General features: G+C 44.3%; 1 protein-coding gene across 2 annotated transcripts in view; it reads right to left on the reverse strand.

Moving 5' to 3' along the window:
• The window catches only part of Map2k5 (mitogen-activated protein kinase kinase 5), a 220,813-nt gene that overhangs the window by 98,008 nt on the left and 97,770 nt on the right, over positions 1-25,035 (reverse strand). For both annotated transcript variants that reach the window (XM_032910909.1, XM_032910908.1), the window contains exons 13-15: positions 24,676-24,724; positions 5,341-5,414; positions 4,373-4,423 (exon numbers count right to left, since the gene is read on the reverse strand). In XM_032910909.1, coding sequence (XP_032766800.1) covers positions 4,373-4,423; positions 5,341-5,414; positions 24,676-24,724 — 174 coding nt within the window. The remainder of the gene's footprint in view (positions 1-4,372; positions 4,424-5,340; positions 5,415-24,675; positions 24,725-25,035) is intronic.

Raw genomic sequence — 25,035 nt, forward strand, 5'->3', positions numbered from 1 at the left:
GCACACACACACACACACACACACACACACACACACACACACACACACACACCTGTGCATACACATGTACATGTCTGTAATCATGCCCATGGGAAGGCCTTCGTATACCCTGTGCCACTACTAGTAACAACAGAACGAAGCCAATAGGTGCTGTCAAGGGATGTCCATTACACACGATTCTAAGCATGCACCTTTCATTCATTATATTCATATATTAAAACTATCATGTCCATCAAAAACTTAGAATCAGGACCAACAGAATGACCCAGTAGGTGCCAGTGCTTGCATCCAAGCCTGATGAGTGGAGCTTAGATCCCAGAACCCACACGGTGGGAGTAGAGAACCTAATCCGAGGAAGTAGCCTCTGACCTCCACATGTGCTGTGGCATGGGTGCATATTTGTGTGACTGCTCTTTCTCCTGGATGGCAGTTCTCTGGCTGTGCTATTCCTCTAGAATACAGAGAAAACAAACATGCCAACAAGTGGAACTCTCAGACAAATGTCTGGCTGGGCTGGATGAAGAGACTACATACATTTGCCTCATCTGCCCACTATGCTACCAACATAAGTGCAAACTGAGGACTGAAAACAAAAGACAGAAAGCTGAACTAAAAGAGGGAAATGGTGAAGAGTGAACACTTGAGATGTCAGTGGCCATGGAAGGAGATCTCCTTAACAAGTTCGGTGGCCTCTAGAAGGAGAGGGTATTCTTGACGCACACAGCAAAACAAGATCACTGGTGGAGGACAAGCAAACGTATGCAGCAAGCCCTGGGGCCCACTCTCCAACACACGCGGTAGACGCAGGCTTTGTGATGGACACAGGCATGAGAGGAGCCTCAGAACCTTCTGAGTGTTTGGAGTAAGGACATGACGGCCTGAGGCTGCTTTCCCCAGAGCTGGGCTTACGTGTGCAGTGGCGGTGCCGCCTGGCCTTTCCCCCTCAACTACAATGTGGAGGAAAACAGTTACCGCAGGTACGGTACAGCTGACAGAAGAGCTGCGGTCAAGAGGCTGGCTGGGGTTGCTTCCTCACCTGACAGCTGTCTACGGTATAGAAAGCTGTGAGAAGGAAAACACAGCTCTTGTCTAAGGTGCCCGTGTGTGCCTAAGTGAAGAGCACACAGAACCAAGTTAAAAAAAAAAAAACCCTGGACTGAACATACCTAAAAAGCTGAATCCACAATCTTCAAGGCAGCATCTTCAAACTGGCACACTCCACTCCCTCCAGCTACTGCCTGTGACTGGGCTTTTAGCCAGGACCCATATTTAGTTAATGAATTCCAGGACTGCCTGTTTACAACACAACACTCCCGGGTGTAGCAGTCAGGAGCAGGAAGACAGCAAGGTACATCTTTTATCTCTTCTGAAAAGGGAGTTGCTGTTCCATAGAGCTACCCAGAAAATTACCAAAGCAGGTGAACACGAATCAGGCTAGCATGCTCTCCACATGTGACTGCAGGGATGAGAGTTCCCATTTAGGTGGGCAAGGCCAGATGCCCATATAGTACAACGGTCAAGCAGGGTCAGGTGGCCATACTGCAGACTGATCTTCCTGCTCACTAATCCTGCCTCTGCTGTGTCCAATATGCTTCAGGTATGTTGGGGCCTTTAAAAAAATGAAATTTTATTCTATGTGTATGTGCGTACACACCTGAGTTTATGAGTTTATGTGTAGAAGATGTGTTGGAACTGGAGTTACAGGTGGTTGTGAGCTGATGTGAGAAATGCAAACCAAACCTAGAGCCTCTGCAGGAGCAGCAGGTACTTATGGACTGAGCCATCTCCCTGGAGTGTCTGGGGACTGTACACATCCACTGTTCTCTTTAAAATGTGTGATCCTAAGTCTGTGAGCATCTGCTGTATGCTCCACGGTTCCCTCTGGAGCCTCTTCATGCTGCCTTGTCTGGCTGGTTTTCTTTGACTGCCTGGAAGGCTTGTTGCTCTTCCCTTTAAAATTTGGAGGCATTTTCTGTGACCTAAGGTGGACATGCTACTTCAGACCATGCTCTCTGCATGGTGCCTGGTCAGCTCACGTAGAGTAAGGCAAAGCTGTACACGCCAGCCCTGTTCATGGCCGATTCTGTCCCTCCGCCCTCTTGCTTCTCTGCTCAGTTTGGAGGTTCCTTCTGGTTCCAAGATGGAGAGCAAGCAGCCTCACAGTGAGTGTGCCCTCTGTCAGGAGAGCTGGTTGGGCTTTCAGCATGGAAGGGGAGGGGAGCCTGACACCACCTTCAGCTCTTGCAGGTGCTCTCTTCAGCCTCACAATTTCACTCTAAACCTGTTTTAGCTCCCTATTCCCTCTTGAGCATGTTAGTGCTTTCTGGATGGTTTGAAGCCATCGTTTGGTTACATAAAGCCAAAGAGCCCAGCCCATCTTCTAAGAGGCCAGTAGCACAGACAGCAGGTAGGGTCGATGCCACACTAGAGTAATGTGGGGCTGACCCCACGCTCCGGCACAGGGGGCCTTTGGGAAGAACTTGGCCAACGAGAGCCTACTAAATTAAGCTCTGCTCTGCCTCTCAAACACTTGTTTTTTTCTTGGCATCTTAGGCTTTCTGCAGCTTCAAGTACAACGTTGATGACTAGAATTCATTCACCCAAGAAACAAAGCAATTTCAGCTTTGCCAACCTGAGCTAACATTTCATAATTTTAATCCTCACACTTTCAATTAACATAAGGACGCATCACACTCATCCATAAACAAAAAGGAAAAGTAATTTCCTTAATGTACACTTGGGAAAGACAACTGTAATCTGGATTTGTAGCTCAGATGTGATGCAATTTAATTATCAGAGCAATTTAAAGCTACCGAGAACATGATGGGCAGTTGAGAAGTTGTTTCATGGATAGCTTTTTCCTTTGCGAGCCACTGTTTTCAAATTCTTCCAGAGGCTGACACTCAGCAGGGCTTTGTTACCTATAGGACTCACTGGTCTGTCTCATCCACCCTGGGAGAGCCACAGAGGAGACTACATTTTAAAAAGCACACACAATAACTTTCGTAGCTGATCCACTTTATCTACACTTAGAGACAAAAATATTAATTTCCTTAAAAAACAATAAAACGTAAACCATTTTGATAGAAAGTGAAATGCTTTGTCTTGTTCTGAGAATAACAAGCTGTAGACCCAGGTCCTGCCTATGTCAAAGATCTTTTAATAATAATAACAACATATGCACAAAAAATACTGAGAATAAGACCCATAGTTCTGGACTGGCAAGATGGTTCTGCAGGTAAATACTAGCCTCCAAGCCTGACACTTGAGATAAATTCTCAGGACCCACATGTAGATATTTATATCTGCATGGTCCCCTCCAATAAACAAATACATATATGGTACATTAAAAAAAATTCCATGGTTATATGCAGGTCAACAGAGACCCCTTAGTCTAAGATGAATTACTTACATAAATCTAGAGCTATCATGGTAAAAACCAATCCTTAACACTGAAATATAAACCAAGACTAGCTGTGGGGTGTGTGTGTGTGTGTGTACATCTTTGTTCCCAGCACTCAGAAGGCTGAGGCAAGTGGATCTCTGAGTTTAGGCCAGCCTGGACTACAAAGTGAGTTTCAGGACAGTCAGGGCCACACAGAGAAACCCTGCCTCAAACAAAACAAAAAGAAGCAAAACAACAAATTAAAACACCAACATAAAACAAAACCAGACTTTACAGGGAAAGGAAGCAAGGGTAGGGGGTGGGTTCAAAATAAAAACCAAGACTAAAATACCCTCCCTTTCCCCCTCTATTTCCACCAACTCTTGAAAGGGACTGAGAAAACCAATAAACTAAAGATTTTTATAGCCATAAATAATATCTCTTGTTTAAAAAGGTAAGAAAAAGAAATAGAACAGAAATCTTAGGATATCTGCAAGAACTTAGGAAAACAACCACAGAGCTATACATCTGGAAAAATCCTAGCGGGGAGCCTTAACATGGAGAGATCCACAGACAGCGTCTGGTCACATGAGTAATTCCACTTGGCAACAAGGCACGTTCATATCCCTAAACAAACAACCGATGTTACTGACTGATGTCTTAGTCTACATTAGGGTTAATTAAATAAATAGAGTGGAAAAGTAGCCAGTATGCTACCAGGTGCAATTTTTCTGTAGGATTAAACTTCACAACCCCACGATTTCACACTTGAACTGACGGTAAGTCACACAGTGGGATGAGTCAACAGCTCGAGCACAAAGTCTGGCTTGTTCTCCAGACCCGAGCATCGGAGAGTGACCAGATTGACTTTGTAATTTATGACCTACTCGTCTAAAGCTGTGGGATTAATTTAAGAATTATACATTCCCAAGTACATAAAGATAAAGATGTTGGTTTTAAATGTTATTCTTGCATAAGTTTACTTACTGCCATATAAGCATTTGTTCCAACATACGTCTTGGCTATAGAATTCACCAGCTATGAGACAAAACGGTCTGTTAGAACAATATAAAGATAATGTGGAAATAAAATGGGCAATTATTCCCCATTTAACCTACAATCAGCACTCCTATAAATCAACTAAAAATTATGTAAAAGGGAACAAATTCATCCACAAAGGCATTAAAAATGATTAAATCTCTCTTTTCTTTTGGATGCGATTTCCAATTTAAACAAGCACAGCATTATGGTTTATAGCAGATAACCTTAAACAATTCACTTAAGCGTGATGCTCAGCGCTTTAGTGCCCCAAACCCGCCTGAAATAAAAAGTCAATTTGAAGTAGAATCTGAACACCCTCGTCTTTCAGTCGTGTAGCTAAGATGTGAATGGAGCCCCATGCGTCACCAGAATGAGATGAACTAAGGACGCTGGAGGGATAACAGACTTTGACAACTCATAATGCAAAGATGACCCTCGCTTTGGTCTTCGTGTTTGGCTGGGAGGAAAGGTGGCTGAGATTCAAATCAACATCACAGCACGGCATGGGTCACTATCTCTGGGGTTCTCAGGGGAGGCCCAAAATGGAAATTAATTAAAATTGGTGCAGCACATTGTAATGGCCACCACCATTGTTGCTCCCAATATTAATTTTTATTGTGGGCCAGTTGGGCTCCCCAGACACGGCTCCCTCGCTGTCCTCCCTTTTGTCTGGCCAGAGCGCTTTTGTAGCCAAGCTGCATAGCAATGAAGTTTGCTATTCGTAAGTAGTAATTACAATATCAGCAGTTTTTACTGTCATTAAACAATGAACAATCATATTCTGATGAAGGAAACTCGCTCAGAGATTACAAATGAGTAACGCCTGCCGGCCAGTGAGCGGACACAGTTCCTGTTTGCTGGGAAGCTAGGTGATTTTCAATCCACAGGGCAGGCGGAACAGAGAAAAGACCTACCTGGGTGCTCACGCCGAAGTCACACAGCTTGACCTGTCCGCTTGTGTTTACAAGCATGTTGGAAGGCTTCACATCTAAAAGGGATCAGAAAAGCTCCAGTGACTGACTTCATATTGACATAGTTTGCTTTTAAAAAGCACACAAGCACACCAGGTAAGAAATGGCATCCTAGGTCACCCAAATTTGGATCACAGATTACAAGGCTTTTTATCTGAGAGCAGGTGAAACCTACTCAAATGCAAGTCCACTCAAACCTTGGCTTTCGACAACAGGAAATACACCCATCATCCCAGCCCCCTGCCCTTTCTTGGAAAGAGCAGCTAGATTAAAATAAATGCAATCATTTACCAAGCATGTGCATAAAAGAGGGTTAGTTTACATGATATGTACAGCTAAGGTATGGCTCCCATCTAAGAAGTAGTAAAACCAAAGGGAACTGGGAACACACACACACACACACACACACACACACACACACACACACACACACACACACACACACATCAGAAAAACCACCCAGATATCACTGGTAACAAGTCCTAGTAGAAGGAAGCAGTGTGAAAATGACATATGACACGTTACCTGTGTTTTAGGTGACAAATGCTACTTCAAAATTGACCTAAAAGATGTGTGCACACATATGCATGCACATGTCAACCTTCCTTTCATTTCCCTCCCCATCCCCATTATCGTTCCTTCCCCTTTCCGATGTCACTGCTGTTACAGTTAACAAAAGAACTGACACAGCTTTGCCAAGGCAGCCAGTCAGTAACTAACACAGAGGGCACCTGTGGGCATCCTCAGGGACAATAACAAGCCTTTTCTGGAATTTAGGGAGGTCACAAAAACTATCCAAGCAAAGCAAGAACACACCACTTCTGCTGGAACAAATGGCACGTGCTTTACCATTTCATCTTGAATAGTAACAGTGTAGCACAGGCAGCTAGCTGTATCCATTATCCTTGACTAACCTCAAAGTGACAGTCTCATAGCTTTGGTGAAATATCTAAAAAAATAATTCTGCAGATGAATTAATCTTCCTTAATCTTGTAGCCTGCACTAGGGTAGCCCATCAAATTATCTTGTTAAGAGTGTGTACTTAACTCAAACTTCAAGTCCTAACTCCATAACTGACAGCTAGTGGGCCCTTAGGATACTTAGGACGTGAGAGGCCGGGAAGAGGGGCTTTCCCACACACTGGCTTGCTTATTCAGCATCGTCTCACACTAGAAGGCAGGAACCTGAGTCTCTTCTGCTGTCTCATTCCCAGCCCCTGGGAGAGAGGCAGGCAGTGACCAGTGGATGCTGGCTAAAAGGAGGACCCATGCACGACTCAGCGGATGATCTCTGCTTGCATGTGCCTGCTTTGGTGATAGGTGGGTAGTGCGGAAGTCATGTCTGAGGTTCGTCCTTCAGTGTACTCTAACAAATGCTAGGGTGGGAAGGAACTCCTTGGGTTTAAATTCATCTTCACAGGCTGCCATGAGCCCTTGCCAAGCAGCACAGCCTCTGGTTTTTCCTGATTCCCATATAATTCTTACAGCACCCATCATTTCTCTCTTTAAAGATAAGATTAAATATATTCCTTGACATACTCTCCCCCTCCGAGAGCAAAGCTGTAGGTCTCTGTACTCTGTTGCTGTTTGTTACTAAGAGTCTTGATGTAGCTCTGGCCGGACTCTCCCCTGTCCTTGTTTACTTTCTGTTGCTGTGATAAATACCATGACCAAAAGCACCTTGGGGAGGAAAGGTTTTATTTTATCTTACAACTTATAATCCATAACGGAAGGAAGTCAGGCAGGACCTCAAGCAGGAATTTGGAGGCAGAGACTGAAGCAGAAACCATGGAGAAGTGGTGTTTATTGGCTTTCTCACCATGGCACTCAGACTTCTGTTCCATAACCCAAGACAACCTGCCCTAGGCTGGCAGCAGTGGGCTAGGCCCTGCCACACAAATCAATCAATCAATTGATCAATCAATCAATCGTCAATCAAGAATGGTTGCCGGTGGGCAATCGGATGGACCATGGAGGTTTCCTCTCCCTAGATGACTCAAGGATGCATCAATAGACAAAAACAACCACCAAACCAAACCAACCAAACTGACAAGACACAATCAGCACACGTGTGGTCCTCCCACTCAGCCTGGGAAGGGCCGGAAGCACGGGCAAGCATCACCACACCTGGGCCCTGTTGAGCTTTCAAGTGTGCCCCAGCTGTCTGTAGGATGCGGCATTGGCGATCCAGTCGCCCTTTGTTGAACTGAAGCTCATCTCAGAGTCTACCTGCCTTTATTTTGCAAATTGAATTCTTCCCCACCACCTGAGAAAGGGTTTCTCTTCATATCTCTGTCAGCCAGGAACTCACTCTGCAGATCAGGCTCAAACTCAGAGGGCTGGAATTAAAGGCATGTACCACCCTGCCTGGCACCAACTGAATTCTCATTAAGGCCCTCAATTTAGAATATTTTTCATTTGGATCATCTACTGTTGTATATTTTGAACTTGAGACTAATCTGGCTGCCCTACGTGCCTGCCTCCTGGCTGCACTAACTTCTCAGTCCACCGTCATGATGTCCTTTGATTTTCTACAGCACTGACTAAAGTTCTTGCCTGGCACTGAGAGACAACAGCACAGTTTACTAGGTATTTACTACACTGGTATCATCACAAGAAATACATTCACAGGGACGGGGTATGTGTCATCCAGGATCATGCTTACTGGGTGATGTTTTAAAAATAATACATTCCACTCACTACTATAAATGCCCCTCTTTCAAGCAACACCTTAAAGCACTGTGAACAGAGCAGACTCCTTTCACCAAGTCTGGATTCAGGTGGAGACAGCTGCTCGGCAGTCTTTTCCACCATGCCCACACTTGCCGTGAGGCTTTGGACTTGGTTTGTAATATTTTAGCTTCTAGGTCTGCAGGGGGATAACAGTTCCTTTATCAGGATTGGAAAACTCTAAGGATTAGCTGAGACAGTGGATAAAACATTGCTTTTTAAACTGTCGATGCTATAAATCAAAGTAGAAAATAATCTTCAAAGTGAGTAGAATCCATAAAGCCAACTTGATGCGGAGGCAACGTTCTAGCCAGATCAGCGCATGCACTCCTCCAGGGCTACTGAGCCAGTCGCACCAGTGTTACGCTGCTGTAATCTGTGTTCAACACAACGGAGTGATTCTTTAACACCTGTGCTAGCGTTGCCCATTCTCTGCCCCAAACCGCTGAGGGCTTTCCCCCATCAACCAGAAACACGAGGCTGCCCCTCCTTAGCCCCCAGGGCTGGGTGTGAGCTGATGCCCCTTCTGCCTCCTGGCTCACCTGCCAGCACACTGCTCCTGAGTGGATCTTAAGACTAGAATTTTCTGCCCTCTCATTTATGCAGGGCTGGTTCCTACACTTCCCTTAAATTCTTGCCTAAATGTTACTGTGTAACATGTAACATGTAACATGTAACATGCCTCACAAGCCTAAAGTTCCCTTCTCTTTCCCTTGGTTTAATTCTTCCATTAAGGTTTAGCATTGTAACACCCTGTATCTCTACATGGAAAACCAGCACTTGCTGTTCTTCTGTTCTGGAAGGAGCGCTCCATGAGCTCACAAGTTGCACTCCATGTCTGGAATGATGTCTGGTGGACATATAAACATTTGTGAGGTGACAGTGAATGAATGATGCTCCTTGAATGGGCTGGCCTGCTCAGCCAGAAGAAGCATGCATTTGACTCAGAACATTCTGTAGAATGGGTACATTCCTAACTGATGATCTTCATTTTGAGACAAATCCGCAGTTATTTCAAAATGTTCGCACAAGAAATATTTATGGTTGTTTTACCAAATAAGAACATGGTAAGAAACATGAGCGAGATGCTATCTCTGGCCTGAGAGCACACCAACAGCAACCCAGGAGCTGCTGATATGCCCCAAAAAAATTGCTCAGGAGGTGAGCTACAGCCAGCATTCTCTGAATTCCCTTTCTGAACAAACAGTAGGATTCTTATAAATACAGGGAGTCATGCAGCTAAGACTGGCCATGCTTCTATAACCAGTGCTTTGGGTTCCATCTCAGAGAGACTAAATCAGAGACTAGTCACTAGAGACTCGAACCCTGACTCAAGCCAACAGCAGGAAAAGACCAAAAGAACACACGTTTCTTTGCTTCTGAAGAATCATCTGAAAAGCTAAGATTATACCAAGATTTTGTTGCTGTTACTGTTGCTGTCCCTTAATTACTTTTTTAAACTTGTTCTTTTTTTTTTTTTTTTTTTTTTTCAGAGCTGGGGACCAAACCCAGGGCCTTGTGCTTGCTAGGCAAGCACTCTACCACTGAGCTAAATCCCCAACCTCCCCTTAATTACTTTTTAAACACAGGTTTCACTGCAGCCATTTTGCATGTTGTTTGAGAAGTCTGACAATGTATCCACCAGGTGACCACAGCTGAGAAGGGACATATTTCTACTACTCCTTAAGGTCAGCTGTGATTCACTGCAGCCCACACCACCCTCTGTGTGTGTGTGTGTGTGTGTGTGTGTGTGTGTGTGAGAGAGAGAGAGAGAGAGAGAGAGAGAGAGAGAGAGAGAGAAGAACGAGAGCGCATGTGTGAACACACTGGAACTTTCTGGAGTTGCTTCTACCCTTTTACTATGTGAGTCTTCAGGTTAGGCAGTAAATGCTTTTAACCAGAGCCATCTCACCGGATACTTATCTAAGTTTTATTTTAGTACATCACCATTGTTTTGACATTTCAACACAAGCCAACTCAAACCTTTCAATGCAGTGGTTTCAACCTCCCTGATGCTACGATCCTTTAATACAATTCTTCTAACCGTAAAATCTTTTCTATGCTACTTCATAACTGTGACTTTTATTACTGTTATGAATAATAATGTAAATATCAGATATGCAGGATGGTCTTAGGTGACCCCATGAAAGGGTTGTTGGGCCACCGTAGGGGTCATGACCCACATGATGTGAACCACTGCCTTAAAGACACAAGGGAGACTGATTATATTAGGGCTTCAGTTGTTAAACTGAACTAAATTTGAATCCAAATGACAGAATTTGAAGGAGGATATCTCTAAATGTGGGCTAAGGATAGCACCATTGATTTCAGTTCTCTATGCTGTATATGCTATCCCCCAGAGCTGAGTTACAAGAAGCCTAGCATACAGGCATCGGTCGCCCTCACTACATCCAGTTTTCACATCAAGCATGCACATTTTACATCTCTCAGGAAGGGCTCCAGATATGCGGAGGTAATTTTGTTTGTTTCCCAAAAGCCACAGACATCTGATTGGGTCTAAAGATTATTGTAGAGAAAACAATTGTAGCTGTGTTTATTTTAAGGTAATGCCAACTTATGGAAAATAAAAGTCATAGAGGGCTGGCTGCTTTCCCTTCAAGTCACCCAGTCATATCGTGGTCTGCCTTCTGTAAGCAAAGCACAAAGAAGACGAGTCATTAACATGACTGATTATAAAGAGGCGCCATCAGGGCAGATGTAAGTCATTTTGGTTTAATCAGGCCATTAATTATTAGGGTTTATCAATTAGTTTTATTGAAGGCAAGGGAGCTTAAATGAATGGTAGGGCATTGATTTTAACTGAGACATCTTCTCAAAGAAAATACAAACGAGGATGTAGAAGCCTGGAATTACGGGTTCGTTTCATACCTTTAAAGGGGGCTGTGCTTGTATTATTGCCATGTAAAAATCTTTAATGGAAAAGAGAACTAGCTCTAACCCCTAAGCATGAGGAGACATTATTAGCTATGTTCCCTGCTTTAAGGTCTGCTTCCCAAGAAGTCAGCAGCATGCTGGAAAGAGGGAGGACAGACAGTGCAAAGCAGCTCATGCTGGAGAGAGGGAGGACAGCCAGTGCAAAGCAGCTCACTTTAACGCCCAGCGCTCTAGATCGTTTGTATGGAAGGACTTAGAGGGGTCAGGGTGGATTCTGTTGGTCATGTCCTCTCAGGGGAAGCATGGGGATGCTAAGCAAAGCAGGTGATGGATGCTATCTAAGATCTGCTCACCAGCCTCGCACACAGCCAAACAAGCCATTACCGCTCTGAGCAGAGCTAAGTGCTGCCTCACTGAGGTCTTGGACACTGGCAACTACTTGAGAGCAGAAGTATCAGCTGTCAACCTGTCCTGCTGATATCTGATTGTATCTGGATATATTCTTAGGTTTGATCTTCCCATATTGACAAAAATGGGACTTCAGTGACAAAAATGGGACTGACGCAGAGCTAAGCGCCTAATGGGTAATGCATAGTTTGTGAATGAATGTTCCCAACACTTCAATGCACTGTACATACTTTGTCTGTACATACTTCAGAAGCTTTGTCTGAGGTACTGTGCCAGACCCAAGTGCTAAGTGATAGCAACCTTCATTATGCCAACTCTGTCAACTCCAGCTCACAGCAAGCTTCTTCAAGAATGGCAGAAACTATTCCAATGGAGTCATAGAGGAGCCAACAATTATCTAGTCACATCATGCATCTGTCATTAAAATATTTCCTCAGTCCCTCAATGAGACTTTTTAATGATGACATCACGAATGTGATCTGCAGGAGTGATGGATAGCTGTCAGCACTCCTGACCAATAATATTAAGTGCTTAGACAACTGAAAAAAAAATTACCTGGAACAGGAGGAATGGAAGAATTTACAAACCAGGTCTTGGGTCATGTTGAGGACAACCTAAGTCCCCCGCCTCTCCCCGGCTCCCTGGTCTACAGGGGTCTATAATGGAATAGAAACTAAATTAAACATAAATTCAAAATTAAACATAAGCTGTACAGTTAATAAATCAGGTAGTCCTACCTACTCAGAAACCTGAAGTAGGAAGATGGCTAGAGCCCAGGAGTTTAAATCCAGCTTGGATAATTGTGAGATCTTGTCTCAGCCTCCCCTCCCCCAATAAATGACCATAGAGTGTTTGGTTACAATGCTACCCTATCTTTAACAAAGCATGAAATTCTAGGTAGTAGCACTGACTGCACTCTGTACAGTGATGGCCAAGGGCCAAGTTCTTAAGCTCTGAGGCTGCCTGACAGAAGTGATTGCAGATGTTGAAAAACATACTAATTCCACTCCCTGGTGTCTGTTCAACAAAAGCAAACGGACTTTAGAAAGACATGCACGTTCCCAGGGTGGCCCATGCCTATAATTCTGGCACTTGGAAGGCTATAGCAGGAGGTCAGCCTCAAGTATGCAGCCAGTCCGGGCTACAAAACAAGCACTGTCCAGGTAGGTAGGTGAGAACCTACCTTAAAAATGAAAACCACAAACATAGACAAATAGGAAAGAAAGGGGGAAAGACGTGTACGAATAGCAGCAGCATTGTTCCTAACAGTCTCAAACCACACACTTACGGATGCCACTCCCTCTGCTAGGAAATGAGGAGTTAGACGATGGTACACCCACATGCTATATCCAACAGTATTCTGCAATAGAAGTGAATGGATGGCTGACAAATGTTACAGCATAAATCAACTAAAAGTGTTACAGGAACTAGAAAGAACAAGGCACAACAGTTTATGTCATATGACTCTATTTTTGCCCAGAAAAGGCAAATCTATACAGTCAGAAAATAAGACTAATGTTTCCTGGGGAGTATAGTTCAAGGGCTGGGAAGGGGCAGGGACTGACTGTGAATGGGTATGGAGACTTTCTTGGTAGAGTCATGCGTATTAGAGGACTAAATTATGGCAATACTTGCATATACTATAAACCTATTTAGCTCATATTTGAATCACATCCTTAAAATTGGTGTCTTTCTTGGCGTATAACAATACATCAATAAAGTTATTTAAGGAAAGAAAATAACCTCAAAACCTAAGTTATCATCAGCAGTGCTAATTCCCAGAAAATCAGTTGATAATTCATAGTTTTGCAGGTACTTTCTAGCTATTATGATCTTTCCATTTACAATAAAGTAGGAGATACCAGTTAACCACCCTAATTATATATAAATAGTCTACATAGACACGGACACACACACACACACACACACACACACACACACACAAAGTCTGGGTACTCATGATGATTATTTATTATTTAAAAAGGAACTAATTTTAAAATGTCATTTTGTATATATGAGATTTCCTCAAATGAAAGCTTCTCCTAAAAAGGACAAAAGTAACTGTTTTAAACCTGAAAAGCTCAATCAGGCGAGCATGGCAGCCTGAGTAGCCTCCCCTAACTGCTCTGACTGATTTCCAGGATAGTCTGATTTTTTTTCCCTTCCACTGAATTGACCAAATTGACTGTGGAAATTGGTATCACGTTGACACGACTCATGTTGCTGCCCATAACTGCCTTACACAGAAATGAGATCTTTACACGGGCAGCATCAATTAGCTGTTACAGAAGCTGCAGAAACAGCAGTAAGCTGGGCTTGCTAATCAAGGCTGAGCTCTTCAAAACCAGGGCTAGCTGCAGCTCCTCCCAGGGCCTGCCCTGCCAGCTCGGCCCAACAGACAGCATCAGGGGTCAGGGTTTGGCCAGGGCCCTCTGGGCCTGCAGAGTAACTATCGAGGTGACTTTCTGGTCAGAGCAGACTCTGGAATGCTTTTGTCAGAAACGGAAAGCCACGCAGGCGGACTGCGACCTCTCTGTGAGAGCTGCTTGCCATAGGTGGTGGTGGCAGCATTCGCTGCTCCCTTTTGATCTCCCTGGTGTGTTCACAATACTTGGTCTTTCTGGGGTGAGCCTCATTGGGTTACCTTTACAAGCAGGTATGATACCTTTTATTTTATTTATTTATCTGTGTACACGTGCACTATCCTGGGGTGCATGTGCCATGGAGGGTAACTTGCAGGCACAGGCTCTCTCCTCCTACCATGTGGCTTCCAGGGATGGAGCTTGGGCCATCAAGCATGGTGGTAAGGACTTTCCCCAGAGCGATCTCATCCGCCTGCATGATGAGTTTTTAAGGAAATACCAGTCAGTTGTACAATGTGCCACACAGTTCTGTTGTGATACCATGTGGGAAGCAGAACTCAACTTTTCTTTGATGCCCCTCCTCCATAAAGCTCCACTCTCCATTCACTAGGATCCAGGGGACATATCAAGTAGGTCTCCCCTCTTAGAACGTCCCCATCCCTGAGCCGGGGCTCTCCAGCAGTATCCCTTCATTAAGTTTAATTGTCTGATGAAAAGATAATATTCAATACATCTCTCTAGTCATTTCTTGGGGACTGTACTCTAATGAGTGAGAACAGCAGGTACAATTAAATACAGTCTGTGGTGACACTGCATTAGAGCCATCTGCACACAACAGGAATGCACACAGGAGAGGACCACACTGCAATATCAAAGCTCCTCTAAGCACTCCATCATAGAAAAAAAGGGTGGTCACCAAGCATTCTTGCAAAGGCCCTAAATAAAATTAAGCAGCACAATTAGCTATTGTAAATGGCAGCCACTGCCTGGAGCCTCCTGATTCAGCTCGGAGGAGACACAATATGGAATCCATAGGAGACCTTTGTAAGGTTAATATTAAGGACACATAGGCCTGGACCCCTCATTTCTCCTTTCCTTCAAATTTTATTTATTACTGTTTTTACAGTGCTAGGGCTTGAACCTGGGGCCTCACACGAGCAAGGCAAGTGCTCTACAGTTGGGTTAGATTATCCATCCTCTTTCCCTAGTTATTTCAGAGTAAGTAAAATATCCTGCTGCAGTCTAGACATATCCTGCATGTATGGGGGACACTAACCGTGGAACAATGGACTCCTGGGAGTCTGAGGGGACTGACATTCTCCCCTCACCCTGGAAATCGATGCCGAGTCTAAGATGCCATTAGATGAAGATCCAGAACTATCAATGATGCTTAGCAGGAGAAAAGGATTAAGATATGGAAAGCAGAATAAACGAAGGAGAGTAGCATGTGCTGGTGGATCCTTTCGAAGTGGAGGTGCTATTAAGATTAACGCCTAACACTCGCTCTGTGTTGGTCCAAGCTGTCATCACTGCCATGCGTTCTCTCTTTTGAGCTCACTCTAACCCTGAGACAGGAATCATGATTAGCCTCACTTGACAGATGAGGAAATCAAAGCTCAAATTAATGAAATTACTCCATCACGATGCCACGCCCTGTCACTCTGATGCAAACTTTGGCCTCAATGAGCTGCACATTCCTCAGAGGAACCCTGCTCGGGTGCATCAAGTGGCCAGACTCCTGTACCAGCTTTGCTACTACCAACTGGGTAATTATGAGAAATTAAGGGGAAAGGAAGCCCGATGCTTTCCTTGAGTGCCTTCTTCCTCTTTCTAACAAGCTGGATTTCTAAGAGAAGCCGCGCTCTCACCTTCTTGCTGCTCTTTTGGAACAGCGCCAGTTTGAACTACTCATGCCCACCATAGTCTGTAGACACCCCGCTCTTACCTCAGAGGGGCACAGGTGACCTCCTGCAGGGTCAAACCAGACTGTATCCTTCAGTCCTGCCCTCTGACTCCTGCATGAGATGCTGACCAGGACTGCCTCCCTGGGCACTGAGCAAGTCAGTAAGCCTCTCTGGACATCCATTTTTCTCATTTAAAAACAGACACAGACATGCTCCTCACAAGGCTGTCATGAAGACTAACAATGATATCCACACAAGGCCCATTACAGCAGCCCCAGAAGGTATGCAGTAACTGACAGCAGTAACTTACTCCTCTAGAAGCAAAAAGCTAGATTTGATTCCCGCAGTGCTGGCCCTCTTCAGCCATGCCCTTGGAGGGAAGGGGTGGGTGTGGAGTCCTCTAATGTCGCAGTCCATTTGACTGGGCAGAATGTGCCACTGATGACAAAGCTCTTACCTTTTAATATTACTACAAATAGTGCAGGGCTGCTGAGACCTCACACAGCTTTAGGGACTGACCTAACTAGGATGCCAGGGGAGAGACAACAGACACATGCAGAAAGGTTAGGGTCGGGCAGGCCATTTTATACAGCTGAATCAAGGTGGGTTTACTGTACGCCTCTTTCTATTTTGAACAGGAGGCAGGGTCAGCTAATGCTGTTGGTTGGTTGTTCTCTATAGGGGCCCTGTCTCAGGTTCTAAACCTGCAGAAGGAAGCTGTGGCTGAGTCTCCACTCAGCCCTCTGCCAACACCCATACCCAGAGCACAGGAAGGCTTTGCTAGTCCCACAAGTCTGAGGCATTGGGGGCCTTGAGCAGGCTGTGCTCATGTCAACTATACACAGTCATTCAGGATGTCATTCACTCTTCCTTCAAGGTGACTTTGAAGTAAGCCACACTACAGAAAGTTCCAGGATTAAAACATCCCAGATGACCAACCCATTCATCTGATAAATAAGTTTGGGTACATGGCCACCCTCACAAGTTCCCTGTGGCTGCCGTCCTCCCCAGATGGTCCTCTCCCTTTGATAAGCCTCGAAACTTCAGATTTACCTAGAAGACAAAACTCAGAGGTGACTGACCGTGCAACTTATGCAGTTGACGTGGCTGAACAGGATCCTGTGTGTCAACAGCGATCATCTGTGAGTCAAGTCGCACAACTATCATGAAACTTACTTCTAACCCCAACCTCCTCATCACACAGTCTTAGAGAAACATACCTGCACTTCCTATATACATATATATATATTTCTCTATTTCCTAACATATATTAATATACATCTTTTTAAATGCTGCACTGGCTAGTTTAATGTCAACATAAATCATCTGAGAGGAGAGAACGTCAATTAAGAATATGTCTTCATAAGATCATGTTGTAGGCAAGCCTGTACGGCATTTTCTTAATTAGTGATTGATGTGGGTAGGGTCATCATTCCTAGGCTGGTGGCCCTGGGTTCTATAAGGAGGCTGAGTAAGCCATGGAGAGCAAGGCAGTAAATAGCACCCTTCTATGACCTCTGCACCAGCTCCTGCCTCTAGGGTCCTATTCTGTTTGCGTTCCTGTCCTGATTTCTTTCAAGGATGGACTACAATGTGGATGACAAGTATAAATCAAATAACCCCTTTCCTCTCTGGGTTGCTTTTGGTTTTGGTGTTTTATCATAGCAATAGTAACCCTAAGTAAGACAGTGTTCTTTTGAGATAGCCATAGACTCACATGTGGTTGGAAGGAGCAATAGAGACATACTGTGCTGGCCTCTGGATACTTTGCTATAAAGGTAGCATACTGTAAAACTATATACTACAATACACCTTCCAAGGAACTGAAGTAAAAACACTCTCAAGCTGGAGAACATTTCCATACACAGGCTCCTCACTGTGCCCTCTGTAGCCAACTCCCTGCTCTCCTAACCCAATTTCCTCAGCCCCTAGAAACTACTGGTCTGCCTTCCACTTTTCCAACTGTACCATTCAAGAATGCTATATAAACTGAACTACATGACTTCAAAACTTTGTGGTTGCCCTTTTTACTCTGAAGAATTCCCAGCAGACTTACCTAGTGTATTGACACCAACAGGCCTCCCCTCAACCCCACTGCTGGGCAGTGCTCTATGGCAGGAATGCACTGGGCTCATTTCATCGTTCCCCTGTCAAAGGACATCTAGCTTGTTCCCAGTTTTGTGTTAATGTGGGACAAAGCTGGGATGAGCATGTGTACACAGGCGCTGTGCGGATCCAGGTCTTTATTTCCCGGTTATAAGGGTAGCCGTGTGCTCAGTTTTTCTGGTGGGTCAGTGGTGGGACTCTCGCTTCTTTCACAGCTGCTAACAACTGACCTAATTTCGGCAGCCTCACTGGTGTTTGCAGATGTCCCTGCTGATCGATGTTGGTGTGGGTCTGCGTTCTCTGCAGGACAATGAGGTGACCATCTTCTCTATATGATGATTTGCCACCTGTCCATCCCCTTGTCCTTTGCCCATTATCTAACTTGACTGGTGTTTTTGTTCTTTCTGTTGCATTTTGAAAGTTCTTTATAAGGTTTTGGCACTTTTTTTTTTTTAAAACACTTAAGTAACAGTGTATAGAATTTCTTATCTTTCAAAAACATTATTATGCATACAGAAATTCCTTTGATTACTAATGACCAAAACAGGCAAGAAGGCTTAATTTCTAGAAATGTTCACTTATGCAGTCAGAGCTGGAGAGAAAAATCAATAACGTGCACTCATTACGCTGGTTTAGTTTGCCTCAGTTAACCGGCTAAGTCATCTTTTCTCATGAGTTGTGACCTACTGTAGCATTGGCGTGGAATGCCTACATGCAAAGGATATTTAACAGGAGCCCAGGTCTAACAGTGGCTCTCACCACTAATACTTGTTCAGCACAAACAGCCCCTGACAGATCCGCCTGACTAAGCAGCCCCAGCACTGGAAGAGGCGGCCATCCAGTTTTCCCATCATTACCCTCTGCAACATAAAACCAACTGGGGATGACTCCTTTAAATTGACTTGGATTGCTCAAATGCTAACCAGTCCTTGAAAAACAAAACAAAACAAAAAACCCAAACCAATAACCTGGTATTTCAGGAAGTGAAATGTGGCCTACGCAAAAACTCCCTGCCACCCGAAGGGAAGCCCCGCCGTCTAGTGTCTGTAAGGAGGCTGTTATGGAAGCTTTGTGCAAGCTACATTTCATCAAGAATCACTTAAATTCAACCATGTAATTTTCTATTGGTAGCAATGCCCACCATGAGGGGATCACTCTTGTGAATGTAGTTTAGTTTCCTATTATCTGTACCACAAATCCCAGCTCTACACACGTTCAGACAACTTTTAACACCTTGACATCGGATTTTCTTTTCTAAGAAATTCAAAGATTTTACACGTCTCTTCTGTTCTCTTAGCACAGTAATTCTGGAGTAGGATATGCGTATGGTGCTTTCATCGCACAGACGTATGATGTCATTTACAAGGTACTGGCAACTACACGACATAGGCTAGCACTTTCCTGGTCACTCTCTCCCAGATGACCGCACTCTGGTCCTCTCAGATTCTTCCAGAAGGATGCCTTTTGCAAGACCTCTCTGCACATTCTTTTCTGAGAATTTCCTGTGAATCTACAATTATTTTAAGATTCACCACCACCAAGATGTTGCCACTTTTCATCCAAGTTGTGACTCTGCACGTTCTCCATTATTAGGGCCCGTGAGATGGCTCAGGAGTAAGCACTTGCCGCTAAGCCCGACGATCTAAGCTTGACTGTTGGGGCCTGAATGCTGGGATTGTCATATGCCCATGCCACACACAATAAGTGCATTAAATTCTTCTAAGTAAAAAAGAGAAAAAACTCTGCTAATGACACTATTTCATTTTCAGTGCAAGCATCTAGCCCAGTGCCAAGTCCTTGTGTGCACTGTGGGTACTAGGTTATGTGTATACAGGTATGTGTGCACATATGTACACTGGTCAGAGGCCCGCACTGGGTATCTTCCTCAATACCCCTTCTCCTTGTGTTTTGATGAACTTACTGATATGAGAGGGATCCTCTCTTATCTGCCTCCTTCTGTGGGATCACAGTCCTGTCCCTCGCTTGCCTTCTTACAGGGGTGCTAGAGATCCAAACTCAGACCCTCAAATCTGTTCAACAGGCGTTTGACACAAAACCCCCAACTTCTGGTCTGTTCTCCCAAAGCACAGATCCTTCAAGTGCCTCTCATGCTTTCGTAGGCCATCCTCCCTTCATGACTGCCAAGGCCTCCCAGCCCGACTTTCACCGTTCTAGAACACTGCTCACATGGAGTATTAGAACACTTTGCCCACGTTGCCGCATGGACTACAGTTCAATCCCTTTACTGACAAGTCACACCCGCAGTGTGGACGCTCCACTATGGTGTGGATGCTCCATGGTGTGCTTATCATCTACCTGATTAAAGACTGGTGATTGTTTCCAGTTTGGGAACAGGTGCTTGCTTAGTAGTTTTATGAGACAAATGCTTTATCTCTCCTGTGTAAATATTAGGGGAGGATGGCTGGGCCATGCCGTCAGAAATGTGCATGTGTTACTCTCCTCCTCAAACCTGCATTCCAAAACCACCTTCTCTGTGAGCTCCATGTGCAGAAACTTCCCGGGCCTGTCCAGTGATGGATCTACTAAATGGTCCCCCTTCATCCTTTAGCTAACTACTTTCTAATGCATTCCATATTTAACACTGCAGTTATTGCTTATGTATGCATGTATGTATGTGTGTATGTATGTATGTATGTATGTATGTATGTATGTATGTATTTTACCCACCCCTGCTAAAAATGTTTTTTGAGTGTAGAAACAGACATTCCCCCAAGTACCCACAACAACATCTAGAACACAGCTAAGAAATAAAGATCCATGGAATTGCTAAGCATTAACTTAGATACCCAAGGCAGCACCCTGGAGAAGTCTAGGTGGGGTCAGTTTAGGGAAGTAATATCAGGGAAAATAAAGTTTCTAGTCTGTCTGCTGAAACAAAGAGTTGGTTTGTTTTTTCTCTGAGATCAGAAAAGATTGGGTCCATTTAGGTTGTCTGGCCACAGACAAAAGTTTCTTTACACAGAAATCTATCGGGGTAAAAACTGTTTTGCAAAGCTGCTTGAAGACAGAGTTCCACTTTATATCTCAGGCTGGCTTGACACCCACGACCTTCCGTCCCCAGCCTTCCAAGCGCTGGGATTACAGGAATGCACCAAGCCCAGCTTTCCTATTGGGGAAGACAAGTAAACTGGCCTAGGCTCATATATAGAAAGGCTTACTGGTATACAAGAGGTCTAGCTTTCTCTTCCCACAGGTTTCCACATCTCTGACAATGGCCCTGACTGACAGCTGGTTTTATTTTCTTAATCTAAGTTCTATTCTCATTACCCTTCCATTTCTTTTTTATCCTTGGGGAAAGCAAGAGCAGTTACTGCCAGGGTATTCTCACGTTTCCCACAGAAATGGCATAGGTGTTAATCTTGCATTTATGTTTGATGTGGGTAATGACGGCTGTGACTGGAGCCGTGGTTATTAATATGCAGGGCTCTCACCTCATTAGTGGTGATGTATGTTTTGAAGTTAAGCTGCAGTGTTTGCTGGAATGTTCTCACTGTTCACTTCCTTTGTTTTGACTCACGGTCAGCACGGGCTGTACTCACAGGGCCTCCCTTATGTCATAATGAAGACAGCTTTTCCACAGTAGTTAATCTTGGTGGGTGTTTCAAAGATTTTAAATAAGTACATCTTCATATGATGACATCACATTTGTTTTAGCTTAAGAAGAGACTTAAGGAGTTTCTGACCCTGTAACACAAACCACAATAAACTCCCCCCAGGCTGGATTTAGGAATAGAGTATTTTTATTGATAGGATGGAGTGATTAATTCAGTTTTAATAGAAGTCCACCTTCAGGACTATATTGAGCATTCACAAAGTCCTTGAACATTTATCACCTCAAATACTAAAATGCGAAAGAGGGGAACAGCTGACTGGACCCTTGATGACCCAGGCTGGGTAGGAGCTGCTCACTCCAGGTTCCGCCATTTCCAGGGGGCATAACGTGCAGCTGAGTAAACCAGCAAGGACCCAGCCAACAAGCATCATGGGATGAAGGGTTTGTCGCTGCTTCATGTTCAGGCTGCTCTGCTCTATAGTCCCCACTTATGCTGTGGAAAGATGCTGCAGTTTACCTATGCACGTTCCGTAGTTAAAACCCAGGACCCCAAATCAAGCCATTTATATGGGAGAAAAAGTCTGTTCTTTTATATCATTAACCAAACATGTCTCCTATTCTTCATCTTAGAAAAATGTGTGCTCCTGAGTATAAAGTAATGTCATATTAATAATTTCCTGCTCTGTTTGTGGAGAGCAGCCTTAGCAAACGATGATCAGAGGAGAGCTCCAGTTCTCAGTACTTAGACCAACACAAAGGAGGCCGCTTGGATCACTCATTAATGCCTTTCCCTCGTCTTCTCACCGCTGTCTGCTCACACAGCCTAGTCCAGCCTCCCCTAGCCCCATAAAAGGAGCCAGCTTTGATTTGACAATGTGACACATATTCAGATGTATTCTCATCATCAGTCAGAGGAAACAAAACCGAGTCTGTGTGTGCAAGGGGGAAGAGCGGTGCGCGTACTCAGAACGAGGGCATAAACAACCGTATTACCTACTTAATTGCCTTAGCTGAACTTCGAAGCTCTGATCTTTAATTGCCTGATTGAACTCATCTAAAAAGCTACAATTTTTTAATCAAGGAGAAAATTAAATAGCTTTTTGGTAAATAAAAAGGCATCTTTAATCTTAGTTTTATGAAATCCAAGTTATTAAATATGGACAAAACCTACTCGATTTAAGCTAAATTTCTCATTGCGACCTTTTACAGAAGTCTTCAGAGACCAGCTTCTTTTACTCTAAATTCAGAAGGTAAAAAGCCTCTATGAGTCGCTATGGAACTCTAAGGCCAAACATATCATTCCATTAAGTGAGATACATAACCACAGCACACTGTTTTCGAGAGTGCCCATTTCTGGGGAACACATACTCATTTGCACTATAATCCAGTCACCCTGCTACCCAGGCAGAGGAGATGCATATTCCTTCCCTGGAGGCCAGAGAGGCCCTGGCAGCCCTAACCTCTGCTCTCAGACACCTCCCAGGGAGAGATCTCACAGCAGACTCACTCTGGGTGTTGAATGGGCCAAAAATCCAAACCCGAAGAAAGACTGTGGATTCTTTTTGGAAACCTGTGTGGTTCAGCCAAGTCCCCACGACCCTCCCCTACCGAGTAACTAAAGGCCTTTCTGAGCCCAAGCCACAAACAGGAAGGGAAGAAGGCACACTCGTCTCTGAGGGCTCTGGTAACCGCGCCTGCCACAAGGACCACAGGACTGTTCTGGCAAACTGGCCCTATGCTTTATTTTCAGATCTGCACAGATCTGCCGGAAGCACGCCTAATGAGATATCATTTCAACAGATAAGCAAACAGAACTGGCTATTCTCACAAACAATCGGAGTAACTCCACATAATCTAAGACACAGGGATTCTAGACGCATAGTGTCTTGTCAGCATGATTTGTCACTGTAAAGAGGAAGAGAGAAGATACTTTGGAATAACTGAGGCACACTTCCCTACCCACCAGACTTCTCAGAGTGACCACATTTTCCATAGTTATGGCTTAGACAATTCATTGTCCCAGAGTTACCCAGTCTGCCTAGAGTACAGAACAATTACAAGTCTCAATTGATAACAACACTCCCATTTACACAGCTCGGTCTTTTCAGTGAAGGCTTCACTCTTGAGCACCGGTGTCGCCCCTTGGATCCCATGCAAATGAACAGCAGAGTGAAAGGCTTGCAGATGCCAGGTGCCCGGCACTGGCTATAGGGGTTCCGTGGGTAGTACATAAGGCAGAAGTGCAGGGGGGAAGAGAGAGCAGCTCTGCTGATCAGGTCAAGGTGTCCCTTTCTGTTACTCACCAGATGTGTACACATATCCAGGAAGTGACACTGACCCAGCTGGGCTCATGCTCCCCACAACTCTGGTACCATTTACCCAGTGGCTTTAAGGAGGCAGGGGAATGGGGTAGGGCTTATGATTCCATTTAGTCAGCACGGATGCCTTCAAGAACTGAATATTAGGCTTTCCCAACATGCAGATATCCTGTTTGATGCAGCTATTCTCTTTCAAACTGTGAAGAAGTTGGAGGCTATTGAGAGCATCTACACAGACCAGAGGCCACAGTGCAGTGCAGGAAACAGCAGCTAAGGGCAGGGAGAGCTCCTCCAAAAGCTTTAGTCTTTTCTTAGGAAAAAAATCCAAAAATGAAAACTAAAACCAAATAAAAACCCCACCTTTTCCTGTGATCACATCCGAGTGTACATACTGCATCCCTAGGTACACAAAGCCAGGAGGAGCAGATGTGTTCTAAGTTGAATGTGAGGTGGGCTTTGTTACCATCTCTTTCTCTTTTCACAATTTGCTTGAAATGAATTCAGACATTTTGGGAACACTAAACAAGCTAAAGGGGCTCCTTGAGACACGCGACAGTTATCAGATCACTCTCTTTTATCAGATCACTCTCTTCCATGTTACCAGAACAAATAGCCACTCTGATTCGTTAACTAGTCCCTTGTTTAAAGTGTCATTTCCTGGGAACAGGATGTGATCTCTTCAGAGCGACACCTGACAGGCTCACAGGGAGGGCCAAACCTACAGTTAAATTACATGAAGCCATTTTCAAATAGCACAAAATATGTTTTGCATGCTTGAAAATGTGGCTCAGAAAAAATACAACTCCCTATTTAGTACTGAAAAAAAAATACAGAAATAAGAGGGAGAACAAAGGAAAAGTAACACTTACAATCACCTTCCTGATGGTCACATCAGCTGTCTGAAATGTCATTTTTTAACCAAGATAACTGCAGAGCCTCCCCATCCCTACATTAAGTTCATTTGTGGGACCCAGAACATACCTCTGTGTAAAATCTTTAAACTCCACAGATAGGTAAGGCCTTTAACAACCTAAAATTGTGAAAGGAAAAAAAAAACAGTACAGTTATGGATATTATAGGGAATGCTCCAGAGTTAAATAAACCAAACACAAATTGTTCTTTATATTTCTGTCACACCGCGAGTAGCTCTTGAATATTTCCCCCTCTGTGCTAGGCTCTCAGGGACATCAATTGCAGAGCTCCACACTCCTTGCCAGTGAGTTTACTGTATCAGAAGACTGGTTGTGTCAGAGGAAAGAGACAAGCATGTGTCACAGAACAACCTGGAAGGCCACACACCAAACCCCAGTGGCTATGGGCAGGTTAGGAGAAGGTCAGAAG

This window comes from Rattus rattus, chromosome 8 (genome assembly GCF_011064425.1).
Source record: "Rattus rattus isolate New Zealand chromosome 8, Rrattus_CSIRO_v1, whole genome shotgun sequence".
NCBI classification, from domain to species: Eukaryota; Metazoa; Chordata; class Mammalia; order Rodentia; family Muridae; genus Rattus; species Rattus rattus.